The sequence below is a fragment of the Orycteropus afer genome, unplaced genomic scaffold, assembly GCF_000298275.1.
Source record: "Orycteropus afer afer isolate SDZICR_OR568_19922 unplaced genomic scaffold, OryAfe1.0 scaffold00019, whole genome shotgun sequence".
NCBI classification, from domain to species: domain Eukaryota; kingdom Metazoa; phylum Chordata; class Mammalia; order Tubulidentata; family Orycteropodidae; genus Orycteropus; species Orycteropus afer.
Window position 1 is genome coordinate 16,462,016 of NW_006921606.1, and position 15,078 is coordinate 16,477,093.

Sequence of the window (15,078 nt, forward strand, 5' to 3'; positions counted from 1 at the left end):
TATATATATATATATATATGTATATATTTTTTTTTTTCCCCATAAACATTAATGCAAAGTTAAACATCAATTATTTATTTTAACGGCCAAAATTTCAGCAGTGATCTAAAAGACTGTGACTGTGTGTGCCCATTAACAACGTGCAAAGCCCAGGGCTTGCCATTTCAGGTGAAATTTGGACCATTTCTTAATTGGAAATGCAAATGAAGATTTGTATGGGCTTTTATTTGGTACAAGCAATTATAGAAAATTTGTCCCATAAAACTAATTAAGCGAAACTGTTATTGGTGCAGCCAGTTATTTGCCCATGGATTCACAGAGGACATCGGGGTTCTACAACAACTACATACAAGCATGGGTTTCTGATTCACATTCACTTGTGTATGTCAACATGGCTTGCACAACAGAACCAGCATTTGTTTGAAAATGCCAGTCCTCATTAAACTGCAGATGAATTCTTCTTTGAGATTGGGAAATATCAATAAATCAATGGTTTTCCCTTTATTTACAGATTAAAACCCTAAAGCTGATTTTCAAAATCTTCCTGAATTGGCCCATTAGATAATTTGGAGAGGGTAACAGTATGCTCGAATAAAACAAAATGCCATAGATGAGAAGAAAGTAGCCTGATTTTCAGGATAGACTTAGCATCACTTAACTGAAAATGGTAACATTAAATAAATCTATCAAATCAGCTAGTTCTTAGTAGAAAACAAACTACCTTAGTGACTTTAAAATTCTAAAATATTCTTATTTTTTAATGATGCATTTTTCTATGTTACTGATTAGAGGAGAAATGTCAAAATGTCAATATTAGAAGTCTTCAGATTGTAATACAATCCAATTGCATTTTTTTCCTTTTAGTCATGAGTATGTGGTTTAAAAGTTGTTCATATATATGCATATATATGTGTGTATATAAAATAATTTTTAAATAAAATGTTTACTTTAAAAATATATTGAACTGAAATGAACTATAAGTAAGGATGGTTCATTTGTCTGCATTCTTGCAATTCTGATACACACATATCTACGCAAGCATATGGACATGCTTAAAGCAATTCATCATGACTAATAAATATACTCATTTTAGTATATGGATTTTAAATGAAACAATGGGCACAGAATGTTCACTCTGATTAAAAAGATATAGTTAATTCAGAAGAACAAGCTCTTTGTTTAACAGACTTAAATGCACTTTGTCCATTGTCATTTTGAGTGAGATTAAAAATTAAAGTACATGCTGTGTTTTATACCAGACATTTAAAAATATGGTTTGCATTTTCTCTAAAAGTGTGAATCAAATTTTAGTTTATGACTTGAGTAAAGGAAATATAACCTCACAAATAATATTCCAACTCTTCTACAAGAAATATAATTTTTATTTTTTAAATATAAAATACATTGTTGAATACTATTACATATTTTATAGTAATAATAGTGAAGTATGAATGGATCCAGCTTTATGATTCTTTCTCCTATAAAAACCAGAAAAAGAAACCTCCTAGAAGGCACACAATTGAAAATCTAAGGGTTTTCTCTTTCATCTTGAACTCTGGGAGTTTCAAACAATTACTCCAGGAGTCTTCTTTTTGAAAAAAATAAAAACCATTTTCGTGGAGTTGACTCAAACTATCTGTACCACCCAGGAATTCTTGTTTCACACTGCAACAGAACTTTTCCCAGAGAAAGGTAATAATATCTACTTCCCCAGGATAAAAGCCTTAGGGGCTCCCACCCTAACAGAATAAACAAACCCTGAGCACTCTCAAATCCGTCATGACTCAGCCCTCCATTTCCAGCCTCCTTGTTCACACTGAGGTCCAGGCACCCAAGTCCTCCTTGTTCCCATAAAGTAGCCTTTCCCCCAGCCTGCTCAAAATTTCTCTACTACCTGTCATTTTTTGACTCACCTATTTGTCAATATCAAAGTCTCACCCCTCACTATCAATTGCTCTATTTCTTAAAATCTTCCTAAAGTGAAATCCAGGAGCTCTGGTAGCATAGTGCCTCAGGCACTTGATTGCTAACCAGAAGTCTGGCAGTTCAAATCCACCAGCCACTCCTCGGAAGGAAGGTTGGCAATTCTACTTCTGTAGTACTAAGGCCTCAGAAACCCAAGGAGGGGTCGCTATGAGTCGGCGCCAACTCGATGGCACATAACAACAACAACAACAACAACAAAGTGAAATACACTTTCCCTGACACACCTTTTCTTGTTCCTTTGGCATGTTCAGGCCTGTGTGAGCCCATTCCACAGACATCATCTCAACAAGATATGTAACACTTCAACTCTTTACCCTGTATCCTACCACACTTAGCACATTAGGTACACAAAACAGATTCTTGATGATGTTTTTAAATTTATATTTATTTAATAGGTACTTATCAGGTAGCTTCACACAATGTTAGAACCTCAGGTTCTGATATCAGACTACCTAAAATCAAACCATGGCCCTGTTACTCAACAGCTATATGATCCAGAACAAGTTCTGGAACTTTTCTGTACCCCAGTTTCTACATTTGTAAATGGGCATAATGAAAAATATGTCTTATTAGGTTGTTATAGAATTAATGATTTAACATAAGCTAAGGATATAGCCTGTGCTTGCTAGTTAAGCATCGTTCAACAAATGCTAACTGAAAGGGGAAAAAAAGATCTAATAAATAGCTCTAAAGACATACTCTCTAAACCTCATAGAATTATTTAAAAATGGATAATCAATAAAATTAATCAATAAAATAATTACAACTTATCCATTACCAGTTACAATATCTACACTGTAGGGAGGGAGAGGGAATTTTTTTGGGGGGAGGTGATAGTAAGATTGTGTGCCACCTTGGCTGGACCATGATTCTAAGTAGTTTAAGCAGTTATGATGCAGTCATCCCCCATGATGAGATCTGATATACTGTAATCATGCCTATGGTAAGATGTTCTACGAATAACCAATCAGTAGAAAGGGAATTTCCTTAGGGGTGTGGCCTCTTTCTTATATATCTGTATCTATATCTGTATATAAACTGACTAACCCACTGCTATCGAGTCAGATCAGACTCATAGCAACCCCTACTTGGGTTTCTGAGGCGATATCACTACAGAAGTAGATTGCCCAGTCTTCTTCCTTCTGAGGAGTGGCTGTTCTGAGGAGTGGCTGGTTAGTAGTCAAATGTCTTAGGCACTATGACAGCAGAACTCCTATATCTGTGTGTGTGTGTGTGTGTGTATTTGTAGGTATACCCAAGAAGGGGTCACTATGAGTCAGATCCAACTCAATGGCAGTGGGTTTTTTACTATATATATTTGTATATATATATCCATATATTAGAAAGAAGATTGAGCAATCTACTTCCATAGAGATACCACCTTGAAACCCAAGGAGGGGTCAGTATGAATCGAATGGACTCTACAGCTGTGAGTTTGGTTGAGTTTATACGTATGTGTTTATATCTTGGAAAATCTCTCTCTGGCTTTCTGCTGGATCTTGATCTTAAATCTAGCTCATCAGAATCTCTGGTTCCTGGACTTGACCCAGTGGCCATGTTGTCTGCCAATCTTGGAATTGTTGCCTTCACAGCTTGTGAGCCAATAATATGCCATTTAACCTGACAATCTTGTATTCATCATCCTCCAAAGCCAGAAGCCTGCTATAATGCCTGCCAATCTTGGGTTTGTCAGCCCCTGTAGCAGTAGGAGCCAGGAAAAAACTTCAGCTTGAAGTTTGACCCCGTACTTGGGACTTGCCAGCCTCTACAGCTGCATGAGCCATGTCCTTAAGATCAATTTCTTTCTCAGGTATTATTTCTGTAGTTGATTATATATATATTTATATAACTGCATGTGTGTGTGTGTGTGTGTATTAATCTATCTTATGATTATAGATAAGATATAGATAGATAAGATTATGGATAAGATGATGCTTTGAGAAAGGTCTTGAGCTTTTTGGCACTTCTGGATCTTGCATTTGATCGAGTCATCAGTGAGCGGTCTGCTATGTTGTCTGCCAATCTTGGGATTGTTTCTGGATTTGAACTAGTGGCCTGCTGTGTTGTTTGATAATTTTGGGACTGTGCCATTTTACTTGTTAACCTTGGGTTTATCATGCTCACCAGCCAGCAGCTATCTGAGTTAAAAGAAGCCTCCTGCTTCAGTGGGCCAGGAGCAAGAGGCAGAGCTGAAACCCAAGGTTGAAGGGCTTTCACTCAATCCCTAGAGCTGGCATTTTGAACTCAGACTTCTAGGCTCCAAAACTGTAAGAGAATAAATCCTTGTTTGTTTAAAACAACCCACCTGTGGTGTATTCCTGTTAGAGGAGCACTAGAGGACCAAAACACCAAGCATGGTATCCTTCTCCAAGAACTCTTTCCTACTGATAACTTGTCCAAAGTATGTGAGATGATATCTTTCCATCCTCTCCTCTAAGGATTATTCTGGCTGTTCTTCTTCCAACACAGATTTGTTCATTCTTCTGGCAGTCCACAGTATGCTCAATATTCTTTGCCAACACCCTAATTCAAATTTTCCTCGGTCTTCCTAATTCATTGTCTAGCTTTTCATGTATATGAGGCAACTGAAAAATACCATTGCATGGTTCAAGTACACTTTAGTCCTGAAAGTGACATTTTTGCGTTTTAATACTTTAAAGAGACAATTTGCAGTAGATTTGCCCAATGCAGTATGTTGTTTAATTTCCTGTCTGCTGCTTCCATGGTTATTGATTGTGGATTCAATAAAATGAAATCCTTGACAATTTCAGTCTTTTCTGTGTTTATTGAGATGTTGCTTATTAGTCCAGTTTTGAGGATTTTAGTTTTCTATATGTGGAAGTATAATCCATACTGATGGCTATATAGCCTGATCTTCATCAATAAGTGCTTCAAGTCATTTTTCTCTTTTAATGAGCAAGGTTGTATTATTTGCATATATAGGTTAATAAGGAATTTTCCTCCAATCCAGATGCTAATTCTTCTTCATATAGTCCAGTTTCTCAGATTATGTGCTCAGGATACAGATTGAATAAGTGTATTTAAAGGATACATTGCTGATGCACAACTTTCTTAATTTTAAACCATGAAGTCTCTCCTTGTTCTGTTTGAACAATTACGTCTGTGTACCAATTCCTCATGAGCACAATTATGTGTTCTAGAATCTGCATTCTTTTAACTGTTATCCATAATTTGTTACAATCCATACAGTCAAATCCCTTGTTTGTCAATAAAACACAGGTAAACATCTTTCCGGTGTTCTGTGCTTTCAGCTATGGTTAATCTGATATTAGCAATGATAGCCTTTGTTGCACATCCTCTTCTGAATCAAGCTTGAATTTCTGGCAGTTCCCTTTCAAGGTACTGCTGCAACCACTTTTTAATTATATTTGGCAAAATTTTATTTGAGTGTGCTACTAATGATATTTTTAGATAATTTTCAGATTCTGTTGGATAACTTTTCTTTGGAATGGGCATAGATATGGATCACTTTCAGTTGGCTGTACAGGTAACTATCTTTCAAATTTCTTGGCAAGTGAGTGCTTCTAGCATGTCATCCATTTGTTAAAACATCTGAAAGAGTATTCTGTCACTTCCTAGAGTTTTGTTTTCTGTCAATACCTTCAGTGCAGCTTAGGCTTCTTCTTTCAATACCATTGGCTCTTATCCAAATACTACCTTCTGAAGTGGTTGAACTTTGACCAACTGTTTTTGATACTGTGACTCTATGTACTCCTTCCAACTTCTTTGGATGCTTCCTGTGTCATTCAATATTTTGTCTATAGAATCCTTCAATATTGCAACTTGAGGCTTAAATTTTTTCTTCAGCTCTTTAAATTTGAAAAATGCTGAGCATGTTATTTCCTTTTGATTTTCTAACTCCAGCTCTTTTCACACTTGATTTTAACAATTTGCTTTTTCTTCTCAAGCTGTCCTTTGAAATCTACTTGGTTGTTTTACTTCATCATGTCTTCCATCTGCTTTAGCTACTCTCTGTTCAAGAGCAAGTTTCAGAGTGTCTTCAGATGGCCATTTTGGTCTTTCTTTTCTTTGCTGTCTTTTTAATGACCTTTTGCTTTCTTCATACATGAGGCCCTTGATGCCATCTCATACCTTGTCTGGTTTTTGGTCATTAATGTTCAATGTGTCATATCTTTTCTTGAAATGGTTTGACAGCAGTGAGGCTTTTTGTTGTTGTTGTTGTTGTTGTTTTTGGTATACTCAAAGTTGTACTTCAGCTCTTGTGGACTTGTTTTAATTTCTTTAGCTTCAACTGCAGTTTGCATGTGAGCAAGTGGTGGTCTGTTCCACAGTCAGCCCCTGGCCTTGTTATCACTGATGATACTGAGCTTCGGCATCATCTCTTTCCACAGATATAATAATTTTGATACCTGTGTATTTCATCTTTTGAGGTCTGTATGTAAAGTGGCCATTTATATTGTTGAAGAAACATACATCCAATGAATAGATCGTTGGTCTTGCAAAATTCTCTCAGTGGATCTATGGCATCATTTCTATCACCAAAGCCATATTTGCCAACTACTGATCCTTCTTTTTGTTCCAAATTTCACGTTTATATGTTGCTTGCATTTAATCGAGGTCTGTCACACACCACTCTATTTTGTATTTGGAAGGTTATGACTTGAATAATGTATTAATTTAGCTCAGTGGTTCTCTACTAGTGGTGTCTCCCCCACACAGGACATCTGGAAATGCCTGACAACATTTTAAATTATCCTAAAAGGGGTGGTAGTGGAGGTTTGCTACTGGCATCTAATGTAAAGATAAATGTCCTACTAAGCACAAGAGAGCTTCTCACAGCATGGAGTTTGTTGTAAAATGTCAACAGCACCAAGGCTGAGAAACCTTGATTTAGATGGAAATAATTTCTTAAATCTAACTCAACAGTACATACATCATACATTACAAAGAAGGGAGGATAGAAGGAAGCAAGAATGAAAGCCTATTGTTGTGATATAAAAGGCAAAGTGCACAAAACTTTTGTACACAAAGCAGAAGATTTTTACAAAGATGCCAAGTAGTGTTCACTCAGCAAGGAATAAAATATGCTACTAAAGGATTTATCTATAAAAAACAAAATGAGAAATGGCAGAGAAAGAGAGAGAAAATAGGGGAAGGAGGGTGAATTTCAAATAAGCTTCACTTCTATTCTCTTCAGACGTCTCAAAAAGTGAGGCCCATATTTCTGTTATGTGTATTCTTTCAGGAATAACTGACAGCTTTGCAATATTGAAGAAAAAAAAATATAGGGAAATCCCAAATTACTATGTCCTCTCTGAGAGCATGCACACTCTTGCTGATGGCCCAGAGCATTTGGCTGGAGCCGGCTCTGTGAGGGAGCAGGTGCTCTAGCCACTTTCTTTGAGCAACATCAGGGATATGGGAACTTGGGGAGAAATTAACAAAGCGATCAAAACTAGAAAAAGAGATATTAAGAGTGTAGTGTTTTCCCCTCTGTAAATATCACGTGAGCTGGACTAATCTCATGGTTAAATTGCAGACTTCTCTATCCAGGAAAATAGTTTTTGAAAAATAAATATTTGGGAAGAAATATGTAAGTCTCATTGGTTTATTAAGGCCATAATGACTACATAACAAATTGGATCAATAGTAGGATGAAAATGGAAATTCTCTCTTCTAGAAGAGTATCCCTGGTACAAACACTGATGTCCAATTAATAGGAAAATTTCAACCTCAGATTTCCTGCTTTTCTCGTGTAAAGGCATGATTTGACAGTTTTGTCTCTGAATTAGATTAGGTACCAACTTTCTTCTCCAAAAGACACTCACTGCTTTCTCCTACAAGGATTTTTTGAGGCTGAAAGCCAATACGACTACTAAAAGAACTTTTGGGAAAGAAAAGTCTTTAATAGTATTGATAGCACATTTATAGTTACAAGTGATTAATCTTTGCAGAAATGTGCAGTGAAGAGGTGTAAAGAAATACATACTGTGTTTTCCATTACTGAATTGAAAATCTGGCATATATATAAATATATATATATCTCAAACTCACTCCTATTGAGTCAATTCTGCCTCATAGCAACCCCCTTTGGGTTTCCGAGGCAGTAAATCTTATGGAAGTAGATTGTCCGTGGAGTGGCTGGTGAGTTTGAACTGCCAAGCAGTCAAATGCCTTAGACACTACATCACCTCAGTATGTATGTATGTATGTATGTGTGTGTGTGTGTGTATATATATATATATATATATATATATATATATATAAACCAAACAAGTTTCTATATTAAAATAGAAAGGCTAAGAGAGGAAGGCAAGACTAGTCAAAATGTTTGGCTGATTAAATCAATATTAGAATGACACACAGAGAAAATTATGTGATTTTATATCTGAAACTACTGAAAATATGAATAAACCGAAAAATCATTGCCACTGGGTCAACTGCAACTCATAGGACCCTATATGACCGGGAAGGATTTGAAAACCATAGGATTTCCAAGGCTATAATGCTTATGGAAGCAAATTGTCACATCTTTCTCCCACAGAGTGGAGGGTGGGTTTGAACTGTCAACCTTTCAGTTAGCAGTAGAGTACTTGCTTAACCACTGTGTGACCAAAGCTCCTTGAGAATACTGGGTAACAATAAGAAATAAAACAGTTGTTTTCAGCTATAGCTGGGAGGATTATTATTATTATTATTATTTTTTTTTTTTTCCATCAAGACTGACAAAGATAAAGCTACTCTAGATCCTAGGAACCTATCAAATGTAAAATGACTCACAAATTGTTTATTCACAAAGGTAACTTACAGACAGCAAGGGAATAGCAACTTTTCCAAGAAAATCAGGGGGTTTATCTCCATCTTCATCAAATACTGTCACTTCCAAAACATCATGGACATCTTTAATGGGACTGAAACAAAAAACACTATGTATTATAAAAAAAAAAAAAAAAAAAAACACACACAGACACACACAAATGAAGTCTGTTGCATGAAAATCTGAAAACACATTCACTAATTAAGTTGGTATGTCCTTAGAGTATAAAACTACCATTTAATTAAATTCCAAAAATTAAATCAAACTGACTGTATTCCCAAGTCTTCCATCATAGAAAATTCAAACATCCACTTTAAAAAAAAAAAAAATCAACTTTTTTTACTGTGACATTTTCCATGTACACATGCACTCAAGGGTAAGGCTTTTAAGGAAACAGGAACAAGAAAGAGCAAGGGAGGCAGAATGAGGAGGGCATAAAGATTGCAACATAGCTTCAAAATGAAAACAGTAAAAAGAGCATTTTTTTGTACTTTGAATTAATGAAGAATCCTCTTTAAATTAAAAAAAAAAGTGGTCAAAATCATTATTTGGTGAACTACCAAAGAAAGCCTCATATTATTGAAATATAAAATACTAAAAATCCCATGCATAATTGGAAACATATTTTATATTGACCAGAAACCAGATGTGGTAGTTAAATTTGTATGTCAACTTGGCTTGACCTGGTTGAGTGTCTGGGCAGCTGGTGGTAGTTATTCCCCATGATGAGACTGGCAATCAACTCCATGGTGGGATCTACCACAAGCAGGTGAGGAGCTGCCTTTGGGATGTGGTCTGCTTCCTGTACATAAGGAGAAGCCTTGGGAATAGTCTCTAGCTTATGGCATGCTTGGACCCTGCATGAAGCCGTGTCATTGTTCAGCAGCCTGCTATGCTCTGCTGACCTTGGGACTTACAACGGACTTGAATTAGTGGCCTGCCATTTTATTTGTCGACCTTGGGCTTGTCAGCCTCAGCAGCCAGTAGCTGCCTGAGTGAAGAGATGCCTCTAGCTTCAGTGGGCTGGGACCAAGAGGCAGAGCTGAAGCCCAAGGTCAAGGGGCTTTCACACAGCCCCTAGAGCCTAGCACTTTGAACTTGGACTTAAAGTCTCCACACTGTAACAGAATAAACTCCTGTTTGGTAAGGCCATCACACTTGTGGTATATTTTTGTCTGAGCGGGACTAGGTAACCAGAACACCAGACATCAGCTACAATGAAAAGTGTAGTCATGGCCATTGGCAAGGTATTGGGCAAACAAGAAACTCTTTCCATTGGCTATTTGCAAACCTGTTTTGCAAAGTAAAACCAGTTCTCACAGATTCTTGAGAACTTTCTACTTATATCAGCAAACCCATTAAAAATAAACTTTTTTCTCTCATTGACAAGCAGAGAGCATTTCTTGAGTTTTGTGGTGAGAATGTACCCCATTTCACCCAAACTCAACACAAGACCTTCTGTGGAAGGTCAGGTGATTCAGAACCTAAGACAAACTTTTTTTTACAGTTGCCCTAAAGTCGCTCCTGACTCATGGAGACCCCATGAGCATCAGAGTAAAACTATGCTTCATAGGGTTTTCAATGGTGGATTTTCTAGATTGCCAGGCCTTTCTTGCTCGACAGCTCTGGGTGAAAGTGAATCTCCAACCTTTAGGTTAGCAGCTGAGCTAGTTAACTGTTTATACTCCCCATTGACTCCAAGAGCAAGCTAAGAAACATAAATATGTCCAGCCTCCTATATGCCTGAATTTGAAAGAGTAGGCAGTCAAATAAGGTGGAGTACAAGGAGACTTTAGGAGTCTTTGAGGATTCACAGATAATCTGTGTTTTCCAAAAGACCCTGGTTGAGTACCTTTGGGTACTAAAGTAATGTTGAAACATATAAGCTTGAATTTAAGGCAGGTCTCCATTTGTAACTTTCCTTAACATAAGAACGAACTAGCTGGATATATGGAGGCTTCTATATCCTCATAGGTTAATTTAGCCACTAAAAGATCTCCTTTATAAATGCCTCCTGTAACATTCCCTTGCAGTTCAGATTGGTCTCTTCTATTATTAACATTCCACTCTATAAAACGAAAGGATAAAAGGTTTTCAGAAGAAGAAAACAATAAAATTCACTCCTTGAACATAAAAATGGATAGAAAGTTCCACTCTAGAGCCCGAGCTGTGCCAGGCATATCAGGGGTAATTGCTTTCTAAGTTAAAGCCACCCTCTGTAGTCCAGAGGCTAAAGCGCTTACAATGTAAAAACTTTGTTCCATTCAGGGTTGAGGTTCTTGTAAATGGTATGTGTCTGAAGTCGGTCATTGCCAAGCTCCAACAAGCAAAAAGGATCGCTCTTTCCTGCAAGAGAACACAGATGTTGGTCAAGGGCAATGAATTGCCGAAGTGTCAGAGCCAGAGTGAGCACAAGTTGTGGCATTTTGAAACAGTAACATCGTGCTTGTGGAAAGAAAGAAAGCAAGACTCCTCTTCCTGCAAGTCTTGTGGATGCCCTATGTGTGAATTTAGGAGAAGTGCCGGAACGTTAGCTCATCTAATCCTTTATGATTACTGGATAAACAGACATGTGGCGCTGAAAGCCAATGACCTCACGCAGATTTCACAGGAGCAGTGTCAGGTTAGCATATGAGAGAGACTCCACTTCTGTGTTTTGTTCAAAAAACGGACCTCATTTCTGTTTACTTCATTTCTCTAAATCAAACTTAAAGATATATGGATAAATGCTGCCTATAACTAGAAACAGTTGCTATTGCCGTTGAGTCAATTCTGACACATGGAGCTACATGTGGTAGAGTAGAACTCTGCTTCATAGGGCTTTTTGTGGCAATTTTTGGGAAGCAGATGGCCAGGCCTTTCTTCTGACATACTTCTGGGTGGACTCAAACTGCCAACCTTCTGGCTGGTGCTTAATCATTTGCACCACCCAGGAACTCCCCTATAACTAGAAGACTATGATAATGGGCTTATACATAACTGTGAGAAAAAATGAAACTGTGTTCCAAAATATTTGATACATTATGAAAACAGGCAAACCATAGTATTGGTGCTCTTAAACATGTGAAAGTATGATTCAGTAAATTAAGTTCAGAATTTTTAACTTAGCAGAAAATGGAGCTTGTCCCTTACATCTCCCATCTCACCTCTTCCTATTCCATTTTCTACTCACACATACCAAAAAAAAAAAAAAAGGTAAATAAGTCCACAATCCAAAACTGGACCAGAGACATACCAAGTGAAATTTATCTTCCCTTTGTCGAGTCTGGTAGAGGAATCTAGAATTCAAACTGTCAGGGAAAGAATTAATGACTCTATAATGTCCATACGACATTAACACATTGCCTGACTCTGCAGCACACAGGCACTTTACAAAGCAGTGTGGACCAAATTAATTGGGGGCATAGGACAGACACTCTCCGAACAAATGGCCAAAGGATCGCAGGGCAGGGTCTAATGCAGAGAGTGCTCAGGCCTCTTGACCTTCTGGCCTATCATCCAGGTCACTGAACCTACAGCTAATCCACTTAATAACCTAGAGCTCTGAGGTGCCACACATCAATTGAGGGGCTGACATGAGCAGGAGCACAAAGATGATATTTTTGAAGAAGAAAAGCAGACGCCTGGTTAAGGGTTAGTATTAAACAGGAAATTACATTCCTGCCTAGTGGTGTAGTCAAAATGCTAGGTTTTTAGATGCCTGACCAAAGGCTTTAAATTTATGCTATTTTCACAGTTACTGGTAGACAATGGTCCATATAAATGAATGAATTAGGATTGTCAATTGTGGACTGTGGATATGGACACTGTCTAATTTAAGAATAGGAATTTATTAAAATAACATCAAATAGGTCACAGAGTAAATGAAAAGCCTGGGGAATCAGGCTTAAAAACACGGTTGTTGTTGATAGCTGCTGTTGAGTTGGTTCCAATTCATAGAGACCCCATGCACAACAGAATGAAACACTGTCTAGCCCTGCATCATCCTCACAATCCTACCTATGCTTGAGCCCATCATTGTAGACACCGTGTCAATCCATCTCGTTGAGGGTCTTCTCCTTTTTCACTGACCTTCTACTTTACCTAGCATGATATCCTTCTCCAGCAACTGGTCCCTTCTGATTATTTTTAAATACTAGAAACCAAAAAATTACTTAGAAATACTTAGGCACAAAAACATAGTCAACATCCCATCCCAGGAAAAGTCTGGTGTGGACTCTAAGTCTCCTGAGCACTGGAATCCCAGCCATTCTGTTCCTGGGCCCTGAATTCTACTGCCTCCAATATGAGTTCTCCTCCACTCCACTTTCCTTCACTGAATGTAGATGTACAAGACTTAGAAGAAGCATCTGATTGTTCCCATTTAGCCAAGGACCCATACTAACTTCCAAAGTACAGAAAGTGAGCGCTGGCTTTTCAGCTTCTATGATTGAAAGTGAGTTCTCTAAAACAAACAGTGGCAAAGACCTGAAACAGTCTGGACTTAAGAAGATGAGCAGTCAACACCAAACCAATAAAAAAAAAAAAAAAACCTGTCTGATGGATAGTTATGCTGTTTCTATCTTTTAGCTAAGAATGGATAAGTAAAATGTTATACATACATATCAAGGGGTATTTATTATAAGAGAAGTGAGTCCTGATAGATGGTACCACATGGATGTACTCTGTTTACTAAGTGAAATAAGTCCATCACAAAAGGATAAATACTGTATGATCTCAGTTATATGAAATATCTAGAATAGGAAAGTGCATAGAGAAAAAGTTTACTAGTGGTTACCAGGGGTAGTAAGGGGATGGAGAAAGGGGGATTCATTGCTTAGGAGGCACTGAGCTTCTATTAACTTAAAAAAAATAATAAAAAAAAAACTCACTGCTGTCCAGTCAGACCCAAATCATAGCAACCCCTCCTTGGGTTTCTGAGGGCATTACTACGGAAGTAGATTGCCCAACAACCTTCCTTCCAAGGAGTGGCTGGTAGGTTTAAACCGCCGGCCTTCTGGTTAGGAGTCAAATGCCTTAGGCACTGCACTACCAGAGTTCCTATTAAAGGTGACAGGATAATTTGGAAATAAACTACTGTAAACATGATATTTGCATAGTAAACAAAAGTAGTATCACTGAATTGTACATATAAAAATGCTGAAAAGGCAAATTGTTGGAAACATATTTACCTAAAAAAAACAAAAATTCTGAATTGGCAAAATGTTCGTTATTTGAAGATATCTTTGTGCTGGGAATGTATTTGGGAAGAAGGGGGGCAAGAAAAGCCTGCCGACACGGAAGAACATAATTTCCTCTTCAACAACTGTGAACATGTGGCCCAGCTGAATGCGCAGGTATCCCACGCTTGATTCCTCAGTCCAAGCTGAAGCAGCTACTTAACCGTTTGTCAGACTATTAGGAGGTGTCAGCGCTGCTCCGCCCAAGACACCAACATGACATCCTATCAGCACTTGCTTGGGGGAAACCGTCTGACACTTTTAATGAAAGCCCTGGGGTTACTCCACAGCATGGCAGAGTTGCAGCCTGGTCCTATGGAAGCACAGGTGGGCACGCGTTGGCTCCTGCACTCCTGAGCAGGAACACGTTCAGCTGTCCCAGCTAATGAGGAACAGACTTCCCTCCAGAAACTGAGAACTTCAGTTATATGTCTCCAAGGAGCACAATGTACCAACTCTCTAAAGATAATTCAGTCAAAGTTCATTAAAATGCTGCATTTATTATTGCAGTATAAATAGGCAGAGGGGAAGAAGAAACAAAGACATTAAAACATTTGCACTGTAATTTATGTGCACTTTATGGATTCATTTCTTTCTTTTAAAAGGTTCCAGATATATCCAGACTTTTAATAAAATTTAAATAGCGAATATTTTTAATTTGAGATAAAAATGATCTCTCATAATAAATGAAATCTCCCATGGTAAATAAAATGTTCAAATGATTCCCAGTGGTACTCAGAGAACAGCACCAGGCAGACTGACATGTATATATTTGGGTCTGTACTTTTTGTCTTTGGTTCACATATTTTACAGGTGAAAGGGCTAGCTAATCTCCTTTTATGTCCAGCTGCCATGCAACCTTGACCACGGTTACATAGTTGGCAATTCAGCTTCATTGTTTCAGCAGCTTGCACTCAACAGCTTTCATAATTTTTCACCACTCTAAAGTTCATTTATATTCCTTGAATGATAAGTATGGGTATTTAATTTCAATAGTTGTACTTTTATATCAGTTACAGTAGTTGAATGACAAGTAATAAATGTATTTTGCAGATCATATGAATGATTTGAGGA

The 15,078-nt window shown here is 37.6% G+C and overlaps 1 protein-coding gene across 1 annotated transcript in view; it reads right to left on the reverse strand.

The window, feature by feature from the left end:
- MCTP2 (multiple C2 and transmembrane domain containing 2) overlaps positions 1 to 15,078 on the reverse strand; it is a 304,647-nt gene that overhangs the window by 158,040 nt on the left and 131,529 nt on the right. Inside the window, 2 exon segments of the mRNA XM_042783576.1 lie at positions 8,777 to 8,879; positions 11,029 to 11,131. Coding sequence (XP_042639510.1) covers positions 8,777 to 8,879; positions 11,029 to 11,131 — 206 coding nt within the window.